General features: G+C 45.2%; 3 protein-coding genes across 3 annotated transcripts in view; all 3 read left to right on the forward strand.

The window, feature by feature from the left end:
- The window catches only part of ddah1 (dimethylarginine dimethylaminohydrolase 1), a 65,657-nt gene extending 57,187 nt beyond the window's left edge, over positions 1–8,470 (forward strand). The window contains exons 5-6 of the mRNA XM_062555605.1: positions 2,378–2,521; positions 5,355–8,470. Of these exons, the coding sequence (XP_062411589.1) occupies positions 2,378–2,521; positions 5,355–5,471 (261 nt within the window). The 3' untranslated portion in view covers positions 5,472–8,470. The remainder of the gene's footprint in view (positions 1–2,377; positions 2,522–5,354) is intronic.
- A 396-nt stretch (positions 8,471–8,866) lies between these two features.
- c15h1orf52 (chromosome 15 C1orf52 homolog) lies at positions 8,867–11,929 on the forward strand. Its single transcript, XM_062555606.1, has 3 exons — positions 8,867–9,260; positions 9,599–9,812; positions 10,689–11,929. Exons 1-3 carry the CDS (start codon positions 8,970–8,972, stop codon positions 10,838–10,840), a joined length of 657 nt encoding a protein of 218 aa, XP_062411590.1. The 5' UTR covers positions 8,867–8,969; the 3' UTR covers positions 10,841–11,929.
- A 5,647-nt stretch (positions 11,930–17,576) lies between these two features.
- The window catches only part of LOC134102480 (rho GTPase-activating protein SYDE2-like), a gene marked incomplete at its 3' end in the record, with an annotated part of 42,663 nt that continues 40,097 nt past the window's right edge, over positions 17,577–20,142 (forward strand). The window contains exon 1 of the mRNA XM_062556588.1: positions 17,577–17,894. Within this exon, the coding sequence (XP_062412572.1) occupies positions 17,786–17,894 (109 nt within the window). The remainder of the gene's footprint in view (positions 17,895–20,142) is intronic.

Below are 20,142 nucleotides of genomic sequence, written 5' to 3' on the forward strand. Positions count from 1 at the left end.
GAGGTCACTGGGTTGGAGCGGGGGGGGGGGATATATGAGAGAGGTTGGCTTAGGGTCAGCATACCACTGCGCTGGAAATGGACTCCGCCGACAGAAGATGGAAATGCGCTCTGGCCATGGATGACCCATTTCTGCGTTGGTGGACGGCTGCCATCCTGCCCCGTGAGACCAATTGAAGTGGCCTGCTGCTGCGTGGGGGTCTCGTGACCGTGTATCTCGGGGTAATCGCTGGCCAGCTGCGTGGCGAGTCAGACTGACCTTTGACCTGACGCTGATGACACAATGCAAAGTCATGGGAACCATCGAGTTTGGTCAGGCGGTCCTGAAGGCAGGCAGGCAGGCAAGCAGGCCTGATGTTATTTTTGGCTCACTGGATGCACACAGGAGTGTGGCATAAAGATATGGTGTCTCGCATTGCAAAAATTATCCTCCATCACTCATAGTCTATCTCTCTCCTCCTCTCTCACTCCCACCCTCTCTCAGTCTCAGCCTGTTTCTTCCCCCTCCCTCCCTCTCTCCCTCTCTCCCTCCCTCCCTCTCTCTCTCTGGTCTCTCTGTCTATCTGTCCTTCCCTTGCTACCTTGTGCTCTCTATCTCCGTCTCTCTTTCTATCTCAATCTGTCTCCATTACATCATTTTGATAGGCTTTCTTATCAGGTTCATGACAAACGGATTTAGTCAAATGTGCTGTTTTGTTATCTGGGAGGCCCATCAGGATTCCGTCTCCATTTGAGGAACGTTCCGGCCCGTTAATCTGCTCCGTCTCGCACGGTCCCTCGGGAACGGCTGTCGGGTGGGGTGGGGGGGGGGGGGGGGCGTCCTCAGTCACGCACACAGGGGGCTGATTTCAGTCAAGGCAGCCTAAATCACGCAACCAACCATACACGACTTGCAACACACACACACACACACACACACACATACGCGCACACACACACACACACACACATCAGGTGCTCACTGCTGCTCTCTCACCATCACCTATTAGTCTCCAGATGTACCTCTACACACAGTGCACATGCACACACAAATAGAAACCCTCACACACACACTCCTAGCTTATGCCTAGTCTTCTTGTCTTTCTCTTCTCATTTCTCTCTCCCTCTCCCTCTCTCTCTCTCTCTCTCTCCCTCCCTCTCTCCCTGTCTGTCTCTGCAGTGTCTGTATCTCTTAGGAATGTGTGAAAGGCAACCAAACAAGAGGTCCCTTTGTGCCTATAAACTAGAGAGAGAACAGAGACTGGGAGGCATGGTAACAGCCAAGCAGACTCAGTGATTTACATCATCCATGCTGATTTTTAATAGACACACACACACACACACACACACACACACAGAGAGAGAGAGAGAGACACACACACACACAAACAGACACATTGAATCAGTCTCCAGAAGTGACATTTCCCACACGCTCTAAAGTATCCGTTAAGCTGGGAGAATGCGCTCCCCTAGCGCTGGCGTAGACGGCCTCGCTCAGACACCTGTCCCACGCGCTGCTCTATCAAAGGGGCCGCTGGCCACTCCGGAGCTCACGCCATATGGACTCGGAGAGCCGTGTCACGCTCCACTTCTGAAAATGCCTTTTCATTCCCGGCCTCCCTCCCTCCCTGTCCATTCCGCCCCCCCCCCCCCCCACCTCGAACCACCCCGCCCCCACGCTTTGCTCCTGAACTCTCTCCAAGGTATCCACAGATGTTCAGGTCATAAACATTGGAGACACCTGCCCCGCATTCTGGTCATAACATCCCCAGTGTGCTGACTTCCCCTTGGCAGCTCACTTGCGGTCCCAGTCCCCATCCTCCAACCAACCCCCATCCACCCCTTCCCGTCTCCACCCCCCCACCCCCGACCGCCTTCACTCCATCTTCGAGCCGTCCGATTACATAAATAAAATGACTTCTGCTGCGGAAGAATGTCTGTCTGACCCTGCGTTTTCCATTATGCTGTGGAGCAGGGGTTGAGATGGGTGGACTGTGGCGAGAGGCACGGCCTCGTTGATCCCACTGATGCCCTGTCTCTCTGGGGGCCCTCGGAGGCAGAGAGTGAGACGTCCAGCGCCCCAGTGGTCATATCACTGGCACGCTATGTGTGTGTGTGTGTGTGTGTGTGTGACTGGCACAGAGATGAGAAAGCAGTAGCAACATGAGATTGTTTTTGAACAAATATGTGTGGTGTTGTGTGTGCGTGTGTGAATATGTGTGTGGTGTTTATGTGTGTGAGAGAGAATTTGTGTGTGTGTGTGTGTGTGTGCGTGTTTGGGTGTATGTTTCACACCGGTACTGCAGCTCTTGCATTTGTTCAGCAGTTGTAAAGCTGTCCTGTTTAGATCAGTAAAGTTTCACCTATGTATTCCTGTGTGTGTGTGTGTGTGTGTGTAGATCATGCAGCAGATGAGTGACCATCGCTATGATAAGCTGACAGTGCCTGATGACATTGCTGCAAACTGCGTCTACATGAACCTACCCAGCAAGGGACACGTTCTCATGCACTGCACCCCGGAAGAGTTCCCCGAGAGTGTTAAGGTAAGACACACACACACACACACACACACACACACACACACACACACACACACACACACACACACACACACACACACACACACACACACACACACACACACACACACACACACACACACACACACACACACACAGAGGGTGTGTTTCTTTCTTTATTTCTTGCCTTCCAAGTGAAAGCCTCCTCTCCCACATTGCTTATTTCGCCGGTCTGAAGGCCTTAAGGCCAATTCAGACTTGAGACGACACAAGACGAAAAGATGAGCTGTAATTCCTTGGAACCAACAAATCATTCTAAAACCAGGGCATTCAGGCCGCTGGGACAGCTTGCAACAGCATCAGTCTTTCCAAAACAATGCTTTTACGACATAGTCGAAGTCGGATATGAACCATCTAGCTGGTTATTTTGCCAGCCATTCCTGTTGAGTTGTCCTTCAGTCTTCAAGGGCCCACTGCATCTGGCCTGTTGATTCCCTGGGGAAAGTCTTGAGAAGTGTGGCCGCTTAATTGTATGTTTTTGTGCTTTGGTCACTGCAGTTGTGGCACCGGGTCGGATGCTACCGTGTGATTTAAATGTTATTTTGCGTCGTTATTGTGGAGCGTCGTAAATTAGATGAGATCCTGTTTCTCCCATCAGGCAAAAGAGACACTCGGCCTTCGTTGCCAGAGGCCACAGCCAAACCAAACTTCGGGTTTTTATGTCTGGAGCCAAACATGAAATAACTCCGATGGGATCAGGTGGTCTGTCAGATTCACTATGTAGGACAGTCCTAATGAGCCGTGACATATTCAGCAAATCGATAAATCAAAATTGCGTCAAAAGCCGATTTTAACTTATGACCCGAAGGCACTTGTTTCTGTGACACGCCATCATTGTGCAACAGGGCTGCGGCGTTGCTCCCAGAAAGCGACAGCTTCGTGTCAAATCAAATGCCATTCGTTTCTCATCGCATACCTCTTTCCCTTCCTTTTAATCGGAGAGAAAATCACACTTTTTTTTTTTTTTTAAGTTGAAGTCTCTCTGCGGTCTCGCTGGAAGCCGTAGAAGTATGTTAGAAATGTCCCGCAGCCCACAGGTGGTGGTCTTAAAAACCTCCGGGGGTCGGCGAGGCCTGGTGATGTTCCCACCGAGACGGGCAGATTTACTGGATCCATTTAAAAAGGTCTTAGCCGGGGCCTGGGTTCTCTCTCCTGGTTTTTAATACGAAATGTTCTCAGCCCCCCCCCCCCCCCCAAAAGAAACCACACGTCTATTTTTAGCACAAAAAGGGCAATTATATAACTGCTCCCCTTCTGTTGGACAATGAGGGGAGAGCACATCAGGCAGAATGGTGGGGGTTGGGTGGGGGTCATTGGGTTTGTTGAACTAGAGGTGTGGGGTGGGAGGGGGGGGGGTTCTTCTGTGTCTGCAGGGGTGCCAGTCAGTGGGCCTCGGTCGCTGTTAAATAAGATCAGCACACAAAAGGGCCTGGTGATATACAGCAGCCTCTACCTACCAACGTATAAATTTCAAGTGCCGTGATGAGAACCCAGCTGGAAGGCCCAGGCCGTCGTAAAAAAGAATGGCGCTTTTGAGAGAAGCTCCATAAAGGAAACTGATTTAGAGATCTTATGTTTGACTCTGGCAAAAATACGACATCTCCTCTAAGCCACCACCCCCCCCCTCTCTCTCGCGCCCACATCTCATAGCCAACGTGGTCTACCTAGAGGTTCAATTAGTGTCGGAGCACATAGAGAGAAACTGGTCAGGGCTGTGAACGGAGTCTGTCGCTGGCTTTTGGGGCTATGCAGGTTTGTCACCGAGAGAGGGAGAGAGAGAGAGAGAGAGAGAGAGAGAGAGAGACTGCAAGTATTCCTTCTTGGAACGATTCTAGGAAAACATTGGTTGCCTCCTGGAGAACTTCCACAAAATGACACATTGCTTTATGAGAGTTTTTTGAGATGTTGTAATATTTCTCTCACCATTCGTGCTCCTTTCGAGCCTGAGACTGGGAACGCTACTTAAATGTGTGTGTGCGTGTGTGTGTGTGTGTGTGTGTGTGTGTGTGTGCGCGTGCGCGCGCGCATGTGTATGTGTGATTTCACACATTTGCCCCCCTCCAGTCCGTTCACATGGCCATAACCTCACCCACCTTTATATAAGCGAGAAGTCTGAAGAACAGCACATAATTAAGGAGTTGCCAGTTCAATAACTCCGTTGTAAACACACCTCTGCTCCACTGCATTATGATGAAACAAAAGGAAATCAAGCCAAGTATTCATCATTGGCAATGGCAGCATGACAACGGCAGTGGTGGCTAAGTTATTGTCCTGTGTCACATTGTCATGTCATTTTTCTAGCAGTTTTTGTGTGGTGCTCCACACGTGACTACATGATAAGCATAATAGATAAACATGTTAAATTCTATGTGTCTGTGTGTGTCTGTGTGTCTGTGTGTGTGTGTTTTAAAGGGGTAGGACTTGAACATTGTGGATTGTGGATGGGAACTTTCATCAACTATTAATGTGCAAAGAAGCTATGCTGACTTCCCCTTTATACCATTATAAATATACTTCCAAAATCACTTAACTTGCCAGAGACTTGTTCAGTGCAGTGAAGTCAGTGGTCATCATCACCAGGGTCTTTGTGTGTGTGTGTGTGTGTGTGTGTGTGTGTGTGTGTGTGTGTGTGTGTGTGTGTGTGTGTGTGTGTGTGTGTGTGTGTGTGTGTGTGTGTGTGTGTGTGTGTGTGTGTGTGTGTGTGTGTGTGTGTGTGTGTGTGTGTGTGTGTGTCTTGCTGTCTGTCAGGTGTGTGACCTGCTTTTCTCTAACAGCCTGTGTCTGTGCTGCCTCTCAGGTGTATGAGAAACTCAAGGACCACATGCTCATCCCTGTCTCCAACATGGAGAAGTGCAAAGTGGACGGGGCGCTGACCTGCTGCTCCGTGCTCATCAACAAGAAGACCAACGTCTAAGGACCCTGGCCCACAGAGTGTGTGTGTGTGTGTGTGTGTGTGTGTGTGTGTGTTTGGGGGACTGGCTTAGTTTGCCACCACTGCCGTGTAGATGTCCTCCGAGTCCCCACCCGTCACCCCATCCAGCCCTCTGTGTCCAAACCTGAGCTACTGGTTAATTTCACAATCCTCCAAGGCAACCACTGCAACATTGGCTAGTGTTGTGAATTGTCCTGATTGATTTGATTGATTGAATTGTCCTGATTGATTGATTGATTTTTTTCCCTTGATGTTGTGATTCATTATCTTGTATATGCATCTGAACAATGTGACAGTCAGATCAATTTAATGCATAATCTTGAAGATAAATATGTGACCCTGCAAAGCGAAACCAGTCGCTTCTGTAAATTTGACACAAATAAGTAATTGTGCTCACATGAACGGCCATAAACTAAGCTTTCCAACGATATGTATATCGAGGGTATTACACGAACTATCGCTAAGATAACCGTATCCAAAGTTGACATGGTTCTCCTGTCATGATTTGTTTATTATGGATTTTCTCAAAAATCCACAATAAAGCGACTGATTTTGCTTTGAAGGGTCACATATGTGAAAAAGTGAAACTTGAAATGTTTAATATAATCAGCAAGTTACCAACACTATATTTGTAATGGTTTATTTTGAATAAGTCATCATTACACAATTGGAGATCACATTAAGAAATATTTTTTGTCAAGAGGGAAGGGATGGGTGATTGTGTGTGTGTGTTGGGGTGATAAATGGAAAAACAAGTTCTCACACTTTGAGTCAAATCAGTGCCACTTAAAGAGTATATAGAGAGTCTTTGTCTACTGTCCAGGCCTGATATGTTTTGTGTGGATTTTCTGTGATTTGTTGATTGACAGCTGTGATAGTGGTGCTATGGCCTCTTCTGTGTGTTAGTGGAAGAAGCTTCACTCTTTTCTCTCTAAACTGTGATTTATTCTAGCTTAGTTTTGCAGGTACCCTAACAAAGGTATGGCTACTATTGTACGGTAGATTTAATGTTTGTAGATTGGAATTTTAGACTTGACTGTGTCAATCTAGTCAGATCCAGAGCTGTACAGATATGGCTCTGGTCAGATCTAACACACTGTTTGGATCAAACACATGAAGTATGGCCGACTATAGCGAATGAGATTTTTTGTGATTCGTCGAACCCAACAGCATGGTTCTAATGATTTTGTGTCTGTCCTGCAGTTGGGAATATTTTTGTAGAATTGGCGCACTGACCGCTGCTTCTAAATCAGTCTACAGACACAGCAAAATGTATCATCCTGATCGCGGTCTCATCATTTCGCTGCCCAAGTCCAGCCATTTTCTTGCCTTGTCTCCTTCGACCGGGATTAACTTTTGAGTAAAGAAGCTTTGCCAGACAGTCTGACCTAACCCACCAGTTGGCCAGCACATGGACATGAAACCCGAGTCTCCTCTTAGTCACTCCTATTATCCTCCTGCTATCTATGACCAAGCAGTCTGGAACCGCTCTGACTTTCGCTATGGCTTTATTTGGAGGGCCTCAGTGCGATGCAGCATCAGTGTGTCACGTAATAACAAGAGGCCAGAGCAACTGACCTGACCAAATGAGACCCCTGTGTTGTGTGCATCGTAACACTAGATGTTTCCTGGAAAGAAAAAAAAAAACTACTAATATCCTGTTTGTCACTGCCCAGAGTTGCTCAGTCGTACAGCCTGTGCTGGGGATGAACCCACTGGGAAGGAGTTGTAAGGGGCTCTCTTACTCAACAGCGTAAGCAGTACCATATTGTCCCTAAACGTGCTGTCCACTCTGTCCGTAAAGAGGGCTCGGTGAAGGCGTCTGACCGGCCGTCAGCTGAGCAGAGCGTCCCCCGGGTCTTCATCATCGTCATTAGAAATGACTTGCAGGTGGACACATGTCCGCGGTCCGTCTCTCCAGAGGACCTCCTCAGCAGATGGGCCAGTGTGACGGTGCATGAATACTAAAATGAGCAACTCTCTGTTTTATTGTTTTCTTTTTCTTTCACCTCATTCATCTATGATATTGTGTTGTGACAGAGGGCCTATGGGCATCAGAGAGAGAGTAACTGCCGTTGATCAAAGTGGCGTGCATGTGAAGGCAGTAGTGCTTCCTGGACCACTGTGGTGTCTCAATCTCGGCTGCTTCATGGCCATTCCAGGACAAAGCAATTGTGATGAAACACGGAAGGAATTCTTTTTGGATGAGCAGCCTGTTAGTCAATACACATAGTCTCTCACTCTTTCTCTCTCACTTTCCCTCTGTCTGTCTCTCTATCTCTATCTATCTCTGCCTCCCCCCCCCCTCCCTTTTACTATCTCTCTGGTTCAGGGGTAATTTATGACAATGATATCATACAGTCTGGCAAAGATAGTTGATGACCAGCCGTTAAAGAGCGTAATTTGTGACACAAGCAGTATATTTTACAGGAGGCTCTTGGCAGGTCGAGTGATGATCCCATAGTTGCCGTGCATCCAGCAGCGAACTCATGCACTGCACACTGAAAGCTGGACTGTGGTTTGACTACTGCAAGCCTTTAACCGTATCCCACCCTCCTGATTTGTCTACGGCATCTCAGTGCTGGCTTACACAAACACACAACAGTGAGGTATACTCCTCTTTACGCGAGTAACATAAACAGACAGACAGAGATAAATATAATTTGTTAGCATTATTTTGAACACTGTTTTATTTTAGCACTACTCTTGCTCAGACTGTATGACCTAGAGACAGTGAAGCCAAGCCTGGAATGACCGCAGCTTGATTTCTTTTGGAAAATGAAGGTTCAAATGTAGCCTACTTAAGTAGGATCCTAGGAGTGCTCTGTTGTAGTTCTTGAAAATCATGTTGGGTTTGTTCTCAGGTTTCTTTAGTTAAATTAGGTTTGTTTGCAATAATATGTCAGAAAATATCAGCATTAACTCCTGCTCTTGAACTCAAACATGCTGTCATTAAATTTGATTAATAAAGTTTTATTCTAACATCATGTTTTTGTGGTATGTATTGAATATGTTCTGTATCTGTATAAGGAAGTAGGCCTACATCTAGTTATGAAACATTAACATCCAGGTGTCAAAAGGACATTGTACAATTGATAAGCCCTGCAACATAAATTTAACTTGGCGAAGGCAATGCATTGTGGGTTATCGCCACCTTGTGGAGACAAAATGTTTTGCATCAGGGTTGTGTCAAATAAAGTATGTCCATACTTAACATTAATATCATGACCAAATTAAGATTGGAAATGAAATGTAAGGTGGAGTCAAGTTAGTGCGCTTTTGACTGTACAGTTATTTTACTGTATATTTAGGCAATTTGTTTTGTATAGTACGCGTCCCTGTGCGTGACCTCCTGACGCAATGACGCAGATAGCGTTTCTAGTTCAAAATGGAGTAGCAGTGGGAAATTGCATGTAGGAGAACGATTACAGATTCATTTCATTACAATTCAGTGTGTACATCTAGTTGTAGAAAAACAAAATGACAGAAAAGAAGAAGTCGGACTCTCTTAATTTTTTTATGGGTTATGATGACCTAAGCGACAGCAGTGACAGTAGCGATGATGAGGGCCCGAAATCATCCAAGACCAAAGACGGGGCCAGTGCATCTCGTAGCGATGCATCTCAGCAAGGAACCAAACGAGCCGCCGGTGGTACGCCTTTGCCCAAACCCGACGATCTCTTCAGATCTGTTTCAAAGCCTACTTTTCTGTACAATCCATTGAATAAACAAATCGATTGGGAAAGCCGCATCGTCAAAGCGCCGGAGGAGGTAAATACATCGCTAGTAGCAGCTACATTAACTATAAGCTACATTGCTAGCATTCTAGTCAACAAGTAACAAGTTGGGTGAGAATAATGTTTGTTGTGACGGTGATTGATTATTTTTAAACCGACTCTAGATATTGGTGCAGCCCATGTGAGACGCATAGTATGGGTTTGAAGCTTATGTACACAGTCTATGGTTGGTAGCAGCAAGTTTATTGGATTAGATCAAAGCTAGCAGCAGGACGCATGTATCTCATTCACAATGATCATTAACGCCAACTTACCACAAGACAGACCAAAATGTATAGGGCTGGGCTTAACTTGTTCTTGATTATGTCTTAGCCCCCCAAGGAGTTCAAAGTATGGAAAACCAATGCGGTGCCGCCGCCGGAGAGCTATGCCACAGAGGAGAAGAAAAAGGGCCCACCGCCAGGCATGGACATGGCTATTAAGTGGTCCAATGTTTACGAGGACAACGGAGACGATGCTCCGCAGGCCGCCATGGGAAAAGCGCGCTTCCTACCTGAAGATGAACAACTACCCGACCCCGAGTCAGGTCAGTTCAAATGGCCTCCACGGATGATGAAAATATGATCTCATATACAGTGAAGTAAAAGCAATTGTTATTTAAGCGTTTTAAGAGTTTAGCTATAGAGCTACAGTTACAGACATATAACAACATTATGCATTTTAACATAACTACGCTACAACATAATTCCATTTAAGGAAGATAGGAGTGTCTATTAAGTCCTTGTCAAAATGTATCATGATATCACTATAACTGAAATGAAGAAAAAGGCAAACATCTGGAAGTAGGTTTTTATTCACTGCACCTGGAGCTGTACATTAGTGCATCTTCAAAATCTAAGTGTCACTACTAGGATACATGAAGTAGTGGCTCTGCTAAGTCAAATTGGCGGATGAGTCAATTTAGACAATGGATTGTCCAACTATATTATCATCCAAATATCGATACTTGGCACCAGTGTATCCACAAGGCAAAGCAAAAATAAGTTATGAGACATTGCCGCAATGACATTCTCTCCCATTTGATCCTTTTGTCGTGTGTATCAATTGTCTGTTGTTAGATAAGCACACATAATTGCCAACATGCCAGTGTCTTGTTACTCCTGGGTAGTTTGCTATGTGCAAGAAGCAATTGATGCCAAAATGTTTCCTGTGTTTAAACATTGAGGCTGGTAAGATTAAAGATTTTGGTAATATAGCATCATGGTCTTCAAGATCTGAACAGATGTGTATGGTAGACCGTCTAATTATACGTTTCTATGGGGATTTCCCGAACCTTGCCATTGGCAGCTTGAAATATGTGGGTCGTTCCTGTTGGTTAATTGAGGAAAATTGTAAAAAAGGGAAAACCTGGATGAGGATGCTGAACTTCTCTTTCCCTCCCTTCTTTTGGCCTATGCTGCAGATGATGACGATGACGACTCCAAGTCCTCAAAGAAGCGCAGGGTGGAGACCTTCCAGCAGAAAGAGAAGAGAAAGAGAGATATGGGCCAAGCTACCTCTGATAAGACCTTTGTGGAGGAAGAGAAGAGGATCCTGAGGCAGGCCCGGGATTGAGACCTCCGTGCTGGCCAGAGTGCCCGGGGGAAAGGGCCTCTCCCTGGGATCCATGCAGACGGAGAAGGAGGAGGCTACCGGGTGACCGCACTCGTCCTGGAACATCGGCACAGCTACAGGAAACCAGACTTACTTATTGCTTAGCGGCATTAGTAGGAAATCAATGAGCGCTTCTGAATTATCCCAGTACAAAATAGACACTGGGCAACGTTCTAGGCCAGCCACTGCAGCCATATCAGTGTGGGTTGCAACTCCGTCATCTTGAGTTGTCAAAATGGACGAAAACTAGTTTCCTGGTTTGGGGGAGTTTGATAGCTTGTAGACAGTGAGGTGTTCATGGCCGAGGTATACTCTTTTCTCCCTGAGTGTTGACTCCTCTTGTCTTGTCTCACATCCTTCCTAGTCAGCTTACTCCAGTCCAGTTCTCTTTATCTACCCTCCAGAGTAACGTGAATGACTTTGTGGTTGTATATGCTGCTGTGGACTGTTTTTAAATAGATGTTAATATAAAATCTAGACATAAGTGGATTTTTTGTTTCATTTTACAGATAAATGCATATCCAAACATTCACATGGTAATTGTACAGTTTCACAGAAAAAAAAAGCAATGATATGTTTTTCTTTTTATATATATTTGGATGTTGAATATGCAATTTCCTAAATTAGTCTCATGTGAGCCAAGCAACTTTATTCAGTCCTCAATAATGATTGGAATTCCATGTCAAGAGTGTTAAACATGAGGATGTTTTTTTGTGTTCTTAATGTATGGTCAGGTTTCCTCTTGGACATGGGTTCCTATTGGGGGTAGCAGAGGGGGAAAGTATTTTACTTTAACAGGTTTAACCAGCAAGGCATTACTTTGATTCAAGCGCAATCTTGTTATACTTTTTTACCACAGGATGGCGCTGTGTAACTATGTTACTGTTCAGTATGTTGTTGACGCAAACGTGTATTGGACCACCATACTGTCAAAAAGAACAACTAACATATTTCAGTGTATAAAATTTTGGATAGAATATGTGAAGAGACCCAAAGCAAAAGAAAGAAAAGAAAATCCTCAATGCAATAAATGGTGTATTTTAAACAGTATTTCAGACTTGACCTTCATTATGCATTTTGTTTGGTAATTTTAAAGAAAATATATGGCATTTGTGTGACGCTTCATGGGTTACATAGAAACCCAAATGCTAAATACATCCCAGTTGTTAGTGGACTAAGAAAATATGTTTCTCTTCCTGCTTCTCTGCTTCTCCCTCTGAATGTTTTTGAATACCGTGACTGACGAGCATGAAGTATGCAGGCTCCAAGTAACCATTAGAAACATTTTGGACAACTAATGGTGCAAATATAATGGATTTTTCCCCCCAGGAAGAAAGGGAAAAAAAGGAGTAAGGAAAAGGTTTTTGCAATTCATATCTGAAAGGACCCCATGATCAGAGGAATTCTTCCACTATCTGTCATCAGCTGTCCACATGAAATACTGGTAAATATGCCTGTGATAAAATTCCGACTCCAGGTATGTGCCTGGCCCTGTCTGAAACACCTTTCTGATCCAACAGAAAAGTCTTCTTTGATTTTTATCAACCCTGTTTGTGAACAAATAACCTGTCTTTCCAGAAAGCCCCCCCCTGGGATGTGTTCTTGGTCTCTGGTGTGCTGCATTGCAGAAAAAGAAGATATGTTTTGCAGAATCCACACCTTTGATAAGTCTAGTGATTTTTTTTTTTTTTTTTTTTCTTCTCAGCTTTTAGGACATCATGTGGTTTGTATTCGCTGAAGGTATTCATGAAAAAAAACAAGAAAATACACAATCATCTGATAAATGCAGTGATTTTTGTTGCCCTCCCTGGTCTTTCAACATGGTTTGTATTTACTCAAGATACTCTTGAAAAAGCAAGGTACACATGCCCTTGATACAAGTTTAGAGATTTTTCTTCCAGTATTTGCACATCACCTGCATGGTTTGCTGTGAAGATAGTCATGTTAAAGCAATCCTAGAAATCTAGAGAGAGACCTCCATGCACACGTTTTAGATAGCACATTTCTGTTTAATCTGTCTCAAGCATGGCTGTTTGTTTCCTCAGTTTGGGAGTTGCTCTCCACTCACAAGACAAGTTTCTCGTGAGTACATCAGTATATGCCAACTGTTGGCAGTTGCCCCCTCATATGCTACTGCCTATTAACGTTTTTGCCAAAGATGCTGCTAAGTGTTGGGAACAGGACCTGTCGCTATGACTTCCGTGGAATGCAGGGTGTTGATAAGGGGCGTGGGCTACTCACACGGTTGCCACCTGTCCAGGAGTTGATAGGCTAATGATTTCTCCACACAAACAGGACCCTTTACAACACTGCCTGCCGGGGAGGGTACAAAAGAGATGGGAAAACACCCGGCCTGAAGTCATGGTGAGAAAGAAATACTGAAAATAATATTGATAAAGCCAGTGTGTGTCCATAGGAAATCCATGAACCCTGGTACATTAATATGGATTGTATTGATTTAGTCATTGCAAGCAGTGATCTTCTGAGCAATAGCTTCCTCAATGATAATCAATAGCAAAATGGGTACTGGGTAAATAGACAGGCCACCTGCACTGATATGTCCTTATTGTAACCATGTGTAATGTTTCCATGTTTGTTGCAAAATCAATAAACAATCCTCAAAGTGGATCCTGATGTCCCAAGACATTTTAATTACAAGCAAGCTTGTTTAGAAACAAGCAAATATGTCAGAGAAGTAACAACAGTAATATAAGTAATACCCATGTAACAAATGGCAGTATAAGAACAAAAAATAAAACTCAGCAGCAAGAGCTAGTTAGGACCACACCTCCTCAAGAGCACCTAGTACCTCTGAGCTGTCTTTACAAATAGGAACCTAATCATGTTGTTATTAGTGATATATTGCAGTGATGTCTCTTTCGGAACTAAAAATGACTGCTTATAGAAGTGTAGATTAGGCCATGGCAGTGAGATGACAGGAGACAGTTGTAATTAGCGTAATTAGTAAAAGTCTGTGAATGATGAGCGGAGGGCTAGGAGCCAGATAGTCTGACCTCTGTGCTGATAACCCAGGATAGCTGAGCGGGGAGAGGGCTGCGAGGCCAAGCAGTAGCAGGGTGAGTAACAAGGGAGATGACTATCTGGGTCTCGGAGGCCAAAGTAGCTGGACCAGGTCAAGAGGAGCACTCTGCTATGACAGATAACACTGAACTGGCCTTTTGTGCATATGGGACTTGAGGGGGGGGGGGGTTATCCATTTGTTGATAAGAATATCATGGATCCATCGATTTCAATCTTTTATTGTTAGTTTTATTTGTTTTTGACAGGCACTGCATTTTGTGGTGTACAGCTGGTGCTGCTTTCTCACTGCTTGCTGTGGCTACCGCTTGCTTGCAATAAGCGGTCAGTGAACTTTATGCCATTTCCAGGCTTTACGCTTTAATTGAAAATGCAGGATTGTCTTTCGTCAGCAGGCATGAGAAAAGAAAAATGGGTCTCGTGAGAATTAGGGAGAAGTAAACCCCCCCTCCTCCTCCCTCCCACATATCTCCGACCCCTCTGTCAGGGATCTGCTCTAATTTATGCCCTGAGAAAGGGTGCGTGTCATGGACATAAATTCAGTCGGCGGGCGCATTGAGAGAACGGCCGGCCCATTAACTGAGCGGCATTGGCTAAACAATGAGCGGCCGAATGCAAACATCTGCAGGGCCCTGCGCATACACTGAGCAGCACGGCCTGTTTGAATAAGAGCCAGCCAAGCAGATGTTCTGCCCATGCCATCAAAAAGGGAGGAGGGAGAGAAGGGAAAAAGAAGAGAAAAGGAGTGAATGAATGAGAGGGGAAAGGAGGGAGGGAGGGAGGGAGGGAGGTGTGTGTGTGTGTGTGGAGGGGGGGGGGGTCATTTCCCTCTCCGCCTTGCATCAGTTTAGTAGAGTAATTCAGCATGATTAAAAGGACCACATAACTTGAGGAAATGGGTTCTCTTTAACAGAACAACTGATCATTCGGACTCTTTATCACGTTTGACTGTTGTTCCATTTTAAGTAGTTTGGAGGATCTTGAGTGACCAGGTCCACTCCATAACGGGCAAGGTGTGTGTGTGTGTGTGTGTGTGTAGAGAGAGCCTATAGTATGAAGATGGCAAAGGTGTTTTCAGTCTCTCTGAGCCCCCTCCCCCCATTCTCTCTCTCTCTCTCTCTCTCTCTCTTCATTCTCCTTTCCTCTGTAGGCCTGCAGGCTTTGACCTGTAAATAGATGCCCAGACAAGGCCTAATCTGGCAGTGAGGAACGCGTGGTCTTCAGGTCGACAAGGCTCCAGTGCAATAACAGATGCTTATCTTATTTTAGGGAGGGTGGGGGTCCATGGTTGCTGTGTTGTGTCAGCCTTGTAGTGTGTTTGATGGCTGTTTTTTTTTTTTTACAAGAAATGCTTTTATAGTAACCATGGCTTAATCTGCAGCTTTTCTTTAAAGGAGAAAGGGGGTTGTCAAATAAGGGATGCGATGATATCTCAGAGGGCTATTTCACATTTAACCACCCAACATAGAGGGCATATATCAAATCTCAGAAAAAAAAGGGAAAAAAAAGTCATGCATCTCATGGCTCTAAGTCCCATCAACTCTGCTAAATCCGCCCTGTATGATACTCTATTGTAGCAATATTGTTGCATCACTGACTAAAGCTTTTCTATTTGTTTTATATGGACTTTGGCCACAGTTATCTCTGATCCAGAACAAGGCATTGGAGTGGTCTGAAGAGCAGGGGCAGGATCTAGAGGTGAGAGGCCAGGGATCAGCACAGATTGTCCAGATAAAAGATGACTCCGCTAGGCTACGGACTGGAGGAACTCCACTTTTGGGCCTTCATGGTTGAGCATGGTTGGGTTGGCACGTCCGAAACGAGATGTGCTTTGCTGGCTGTTGTGAAAGCATCACAACACACCCTTGCTTATCGGAAAAGCATGTGGGTGGGAAAATCCCATTGCTCCCATATAGCATCCACTTGAAAATGGGTGCCGGTAAAGAATGATTCAGCTGTAGACAACTTCACATTTTAGTTTCTCAGGGTGCATGTCCGCCTGTGCTTATGCAGTTAGCGTAGACACAGAGCATCAGCAGTATCATAACACATGCTTTATTATTTCTAATTTCAGTCAGACCATACAAACACCAGATGAGTTATTAAGGTGTGTTTCTCTCCATCTTTTTTATCATTCTGACATAAGCCTTCTATGTACTCCTGCTATGTATTTCTTCAACTAATGACACCCGTAAATAATTCATCACAGGTAACAGGTCTAAAAAGTTAGGATTTGTTAGGATAGAAAAATGAAATACTTCACTTTTGGGGTATGGGGCTGGGCATTTATCACGGCCATTCATTTAGGATACTTGTTAGTCAGTACACATCACCACCTCCCTCTCTCCCTCTCTCCCTCTCTCTCTCTCTCTCTCTCTCTCTCTCTCTGTGTGTGTGTGTGTGTGTATGTGTGTGTGAGAGAGAGAGAGAGAGAGAGAGAGAGAGAGAGAGAGAGAGCTGTGAGAGCTTTTATCCATCACACACTGAATGCTTTTTCACATGCAGCTTTTACAGGAGGTGTTGATTTAACTTGGACCTAATGGTACGGGTCTTGGAAATGAATTAACATGCCTGAACGGGGAGGTGTGTGCCTGGAGAAATGTGCCTGTGTTAATAGCAGATTCACTCTCTCTCTCCCTTCTGCACACACACACACACACACACACACACACACACACACACACACACACACACACACACACACAACCATCCTTTATTTTAGCTTTAGTCACATGACTCTCACTAGGTGGCAGCAAGTCCTGTGATGTGTTCATCTTCATCAATGTCATCTGGGCAAGTGAAAGTGGAGAATTGCTGTGTAGGGCACATGCATCCTATACCCATGTTGCCGGGCTACATACAGCCAGCGATGGAATTGAAATACAGACAGCAGAAGTGTTATTTTAGGAGTGCAACATAATACAACAACAAGTGTTTTGATGCTTGCGTCATCAAACATACTGATTGTCAAATCGATCGGATTAAGCTCCAATTTGTCTGTAAAACGATTCCTCAAGATGTAAACATGGTAGGCTTGCGACAGCTCACTGTGTCGAGTCTGTGGCTAGGCTATGCTATGGGCAATTAACTTGTTGCATGAGCAGTTCTTTGGCAAGCCGTTTTCCCGAAAACGCTTTTGCACAGGCATGTTTGTGGATGGTGAGAGAATTTATTTGTCCGTTTAGGTATGCATGCCTTGTGAATGCGCTGTACCAACGCGCTCTGCGGGGTTTAAAGAATTCGCCTTCAGATAATATATCCACGAACAATTACCCTACTGCAGCACTAATAGATTATTTTCTCTTTTTTTAATACCCAAATTACCTCAATCTAATGCGTAATTGTCAGAATGATGCTGTAATAAACTTTTAGAACAATCGTAGTCTAATGGTGACACTATATGGCTCTGTAGTAGACGTGACACGTTTAACTTCAGTCTGAAGATCAATACTAATACTAATGTACATCTCTATTGATCATCTTTAAACGTTTCACAGTGAATGTTTGGTGTTAAGCATCTTCGCATGAAATGTTTGTGGATGAGCTTGCGCAATACGCTTCTAACCTTTCACCCCCGCCAGAAAATATTCCAAGTATTTGAACTGCAAGCAGGACAGAGGGGGGCAGAGGGGGAAAGCGAGAGAGCGAGCGAGAGAGAGAGAGAGAGAGAGAGAGAGGTGCAATTGAGCAAGTGAGCTAACAGCTAACTAGCACAGGAAACCGGGGAGAGAGCTCAGAGGTGACAGCGGAGAATGGAGAGGACTGCAGACCTTCGGCGAGTCTCGATCGCAGAGAGGGTATTCAAAGTGTATTTCTACCCATCGAAGTGCATCTGCTGAAACTGGATAAACACAGGGGTGCAAAGGAATGGCTGATCCTCTGCGGAGGACATTATTAGCTAAACTTCGGGGGAAGAAATCCAAGAAAGGGACGACAGCTGGTGGATGCGGCGTTGCAGCTAACGGGGGCAGAGAAGGTAAAGAAAAACTTTTGCAAAAGACAGACGGTCCAACTCACAAAATAGTAACGATAACTGAGTTGGATTTTTTACCAGATAAAATGATAGATAACGAGAAGTATTTGAACGGAAACTACAACAACGCAGTGGTAGGTTTAGTGGAGAACACGGTAGTTGTTAGGAACGCGTTTCCCCAGTGCGAGGCGACACCACACATAAACATAGCAGCGAGGGACACTCAGTTCAGCGGGGGCCCGAGGCTTGGGGGTCGAAATAATGAGAAACTCTTGGGGGTCTCAGTTCAAAGGGAAATTCTTGACAGAGGCAACGATATAGAGGAGATGAGTCGCTTTCATAAACAAGAGGCTCACTTCTCCGGACAAGTGCAAAACGGAGCGTTTCGGGGACCGCAGCCACAGAAAAAACACCCTGTACCACGACAAACTACTGGGGGTGATTCAATAGGGTTCGGGAGCTGTGAACCTACACTTTTTAATTTTAGCAAGATTGATACAGACAGAGGAATCGTTAAATTGGCAGATGGTCACTATGCGTCTTCAAAGAACGGTGAGACAAATGTCCGCTGCGACAGAGACCTAAAGATTCTATGCGACGGAGTGGTGTTTAGCCAGCAGGATAGTTTCAGTGCTGGCTGCGTTACTAATTCCATTCACAAAGCACATTCTACTTCTCATTTTAATGAGTTTTCCACTAATGTAACAACAACCGGACGGACGGAAATGTTTCCACACGAATCCAATTATTTACATTATGTCCAAAGCAATGCAGAAGAGGTCCGTGTTATACAGAATATTGAAAGTTACGAGGGCTTGACTGAATTGTCAAGGGATATTAAAACGCCAAATCTTCTTAGCCCAACGTTTTTCCCCACCGAATTGGACATATTCGACTTGAACGTGGCTCCCAGTGTTGGGTGCGCGAGAGATCCACTGCGCCACCATTCACTAGATAGTGAGGATGATGATTACTACGATAACGAAATTCTACCCTTTTATGTATCTAACTCACAAAACCGTCATATTAATGTTGAAACAAATACCGAATTGGAAACACTGACACAGTTGGAAGACACAAATGTGTCCAATGCCGATCAAAACAGTAGCGCTCAAGAAACAGACAGACTCAGGAGCCAGTTGAAAGAAGCATATTATTTGTTGATAAACGCAATGCAGGACATTAGCCTAGATGGTGAAGTAGAAGACAATGGATTTATTGAGCGTGGAAGCACCACTAGCCAGTCACATGATAGTGTTTGCTCACAATCTTCTACTAAGCACTCGAACAGTGATGGGTCATCGTCTGGAAAGCACAGTGCTCAACAGGTATCTGACACCGACTCGTTGTTGAACTTTACTGAGAACATTTCACTCAGCCCTAAGAGTACTTTACTGAGTAAAAGCTGCCAAAACGTGAGTACCTCCAAGACCAGGGCAGTCTTACAAAGGTCAGTTAGTGACGGGGCCATGAAATATGCTACTGTGAACAGGCCATGTGCCCAGTTAGACCTCCAAAGTTCTATTGCTGTTGTCAATGTGGACAAGACTAAAAAGGGGCACGAGGCTCTCTCATCTGTGAAAACAGCCGCCTACGACACCACGAGCAGTGGTGACGATGGGCGCCTAAATGAGAGCAATGGCTCGGTAAACAGCCTCTCTGGCTCCTCTGATAACGTGGATAATCAGGGCAGGAGCAAGCACGACGTCCTGAATTCCAGCCGTGGAGCAGGCTCCGCCAAGCCCCACGGGCTGACGGTCAACAAAATGCAGGAGTGGATGCACAAAGGACGCCTGCTGTCGTCCGAAATGAAGCAGCGCATCGCGGGGTCCTCCCTGCGCGCCCACGGGCCGTCTAATATGTGGCCGGCTCATGGAGCACCAAGTGGGACAAAAGCAGCAACCCAGACGGCCCGAGTTCAAAGAGGCAAAAGTGCTGCTCCTTGTCAAGGAGTGCATCAGTCAGGTAGGCACGCCACTGCCGGCGTAGCGGAACCGCTCCTTCTGCGGGGAAAAAACCTGCTGAATGTTTTAATTTTCCTCCCTCATTTACCTCACAATAAAACGACTGGTGACTATATCACTTCTGGATGAAAAGCAAAGATACGGATTGCTTGGGCTCTTTGCTTTCCTCTTAGCCTCTTCTAACCGGTGGCGGGTTTTTTTCCTTCACAACTAATGTTGTACAGAACTGTAGTTTCATATAACACTGATTAGCATCACGTCGTCGGAGAAGGACGTCATCTCACTGT

The sequence above is a fragment of the Sardina pilchardus genome, chromosome 15, assembly GCF_963854185.1.
Source record: "Sardina pilchardus chromosome 15, fSarPil1.1, whole genome shotgun sequence".
NCBI lineage: Eukaryota > Metazoa > Chordata > Actinopteri > Clupeiformes > Clupeidae > Sardina > Sardina pilchardus.

Bases quoted from the DNA above. Each gene is read 5' to 3' on its own strand.
- c15h1orf52 (XM_062555606.1), top strand. From the start codon at position 8,970: ATGACAGAAAAGAAGAAGTCGGACTCTCTTAATTTTTTTATGGGTTAT. The intron at 9,261-9,598 runs GTAAATACATCG...ATTATGTCTTAG, and splicing joins TCGTCAAAGCGCCGGAGGAG to CCCCCCAAGGAGTTCAAAGT. The intron at 9,813-10,688 runs GTCAGTTCAAAT...CCTATGCTGCAG, and splicing joins ACTACCCGACCCCGAGTCAG to ATGATGACGATGACGACTCC.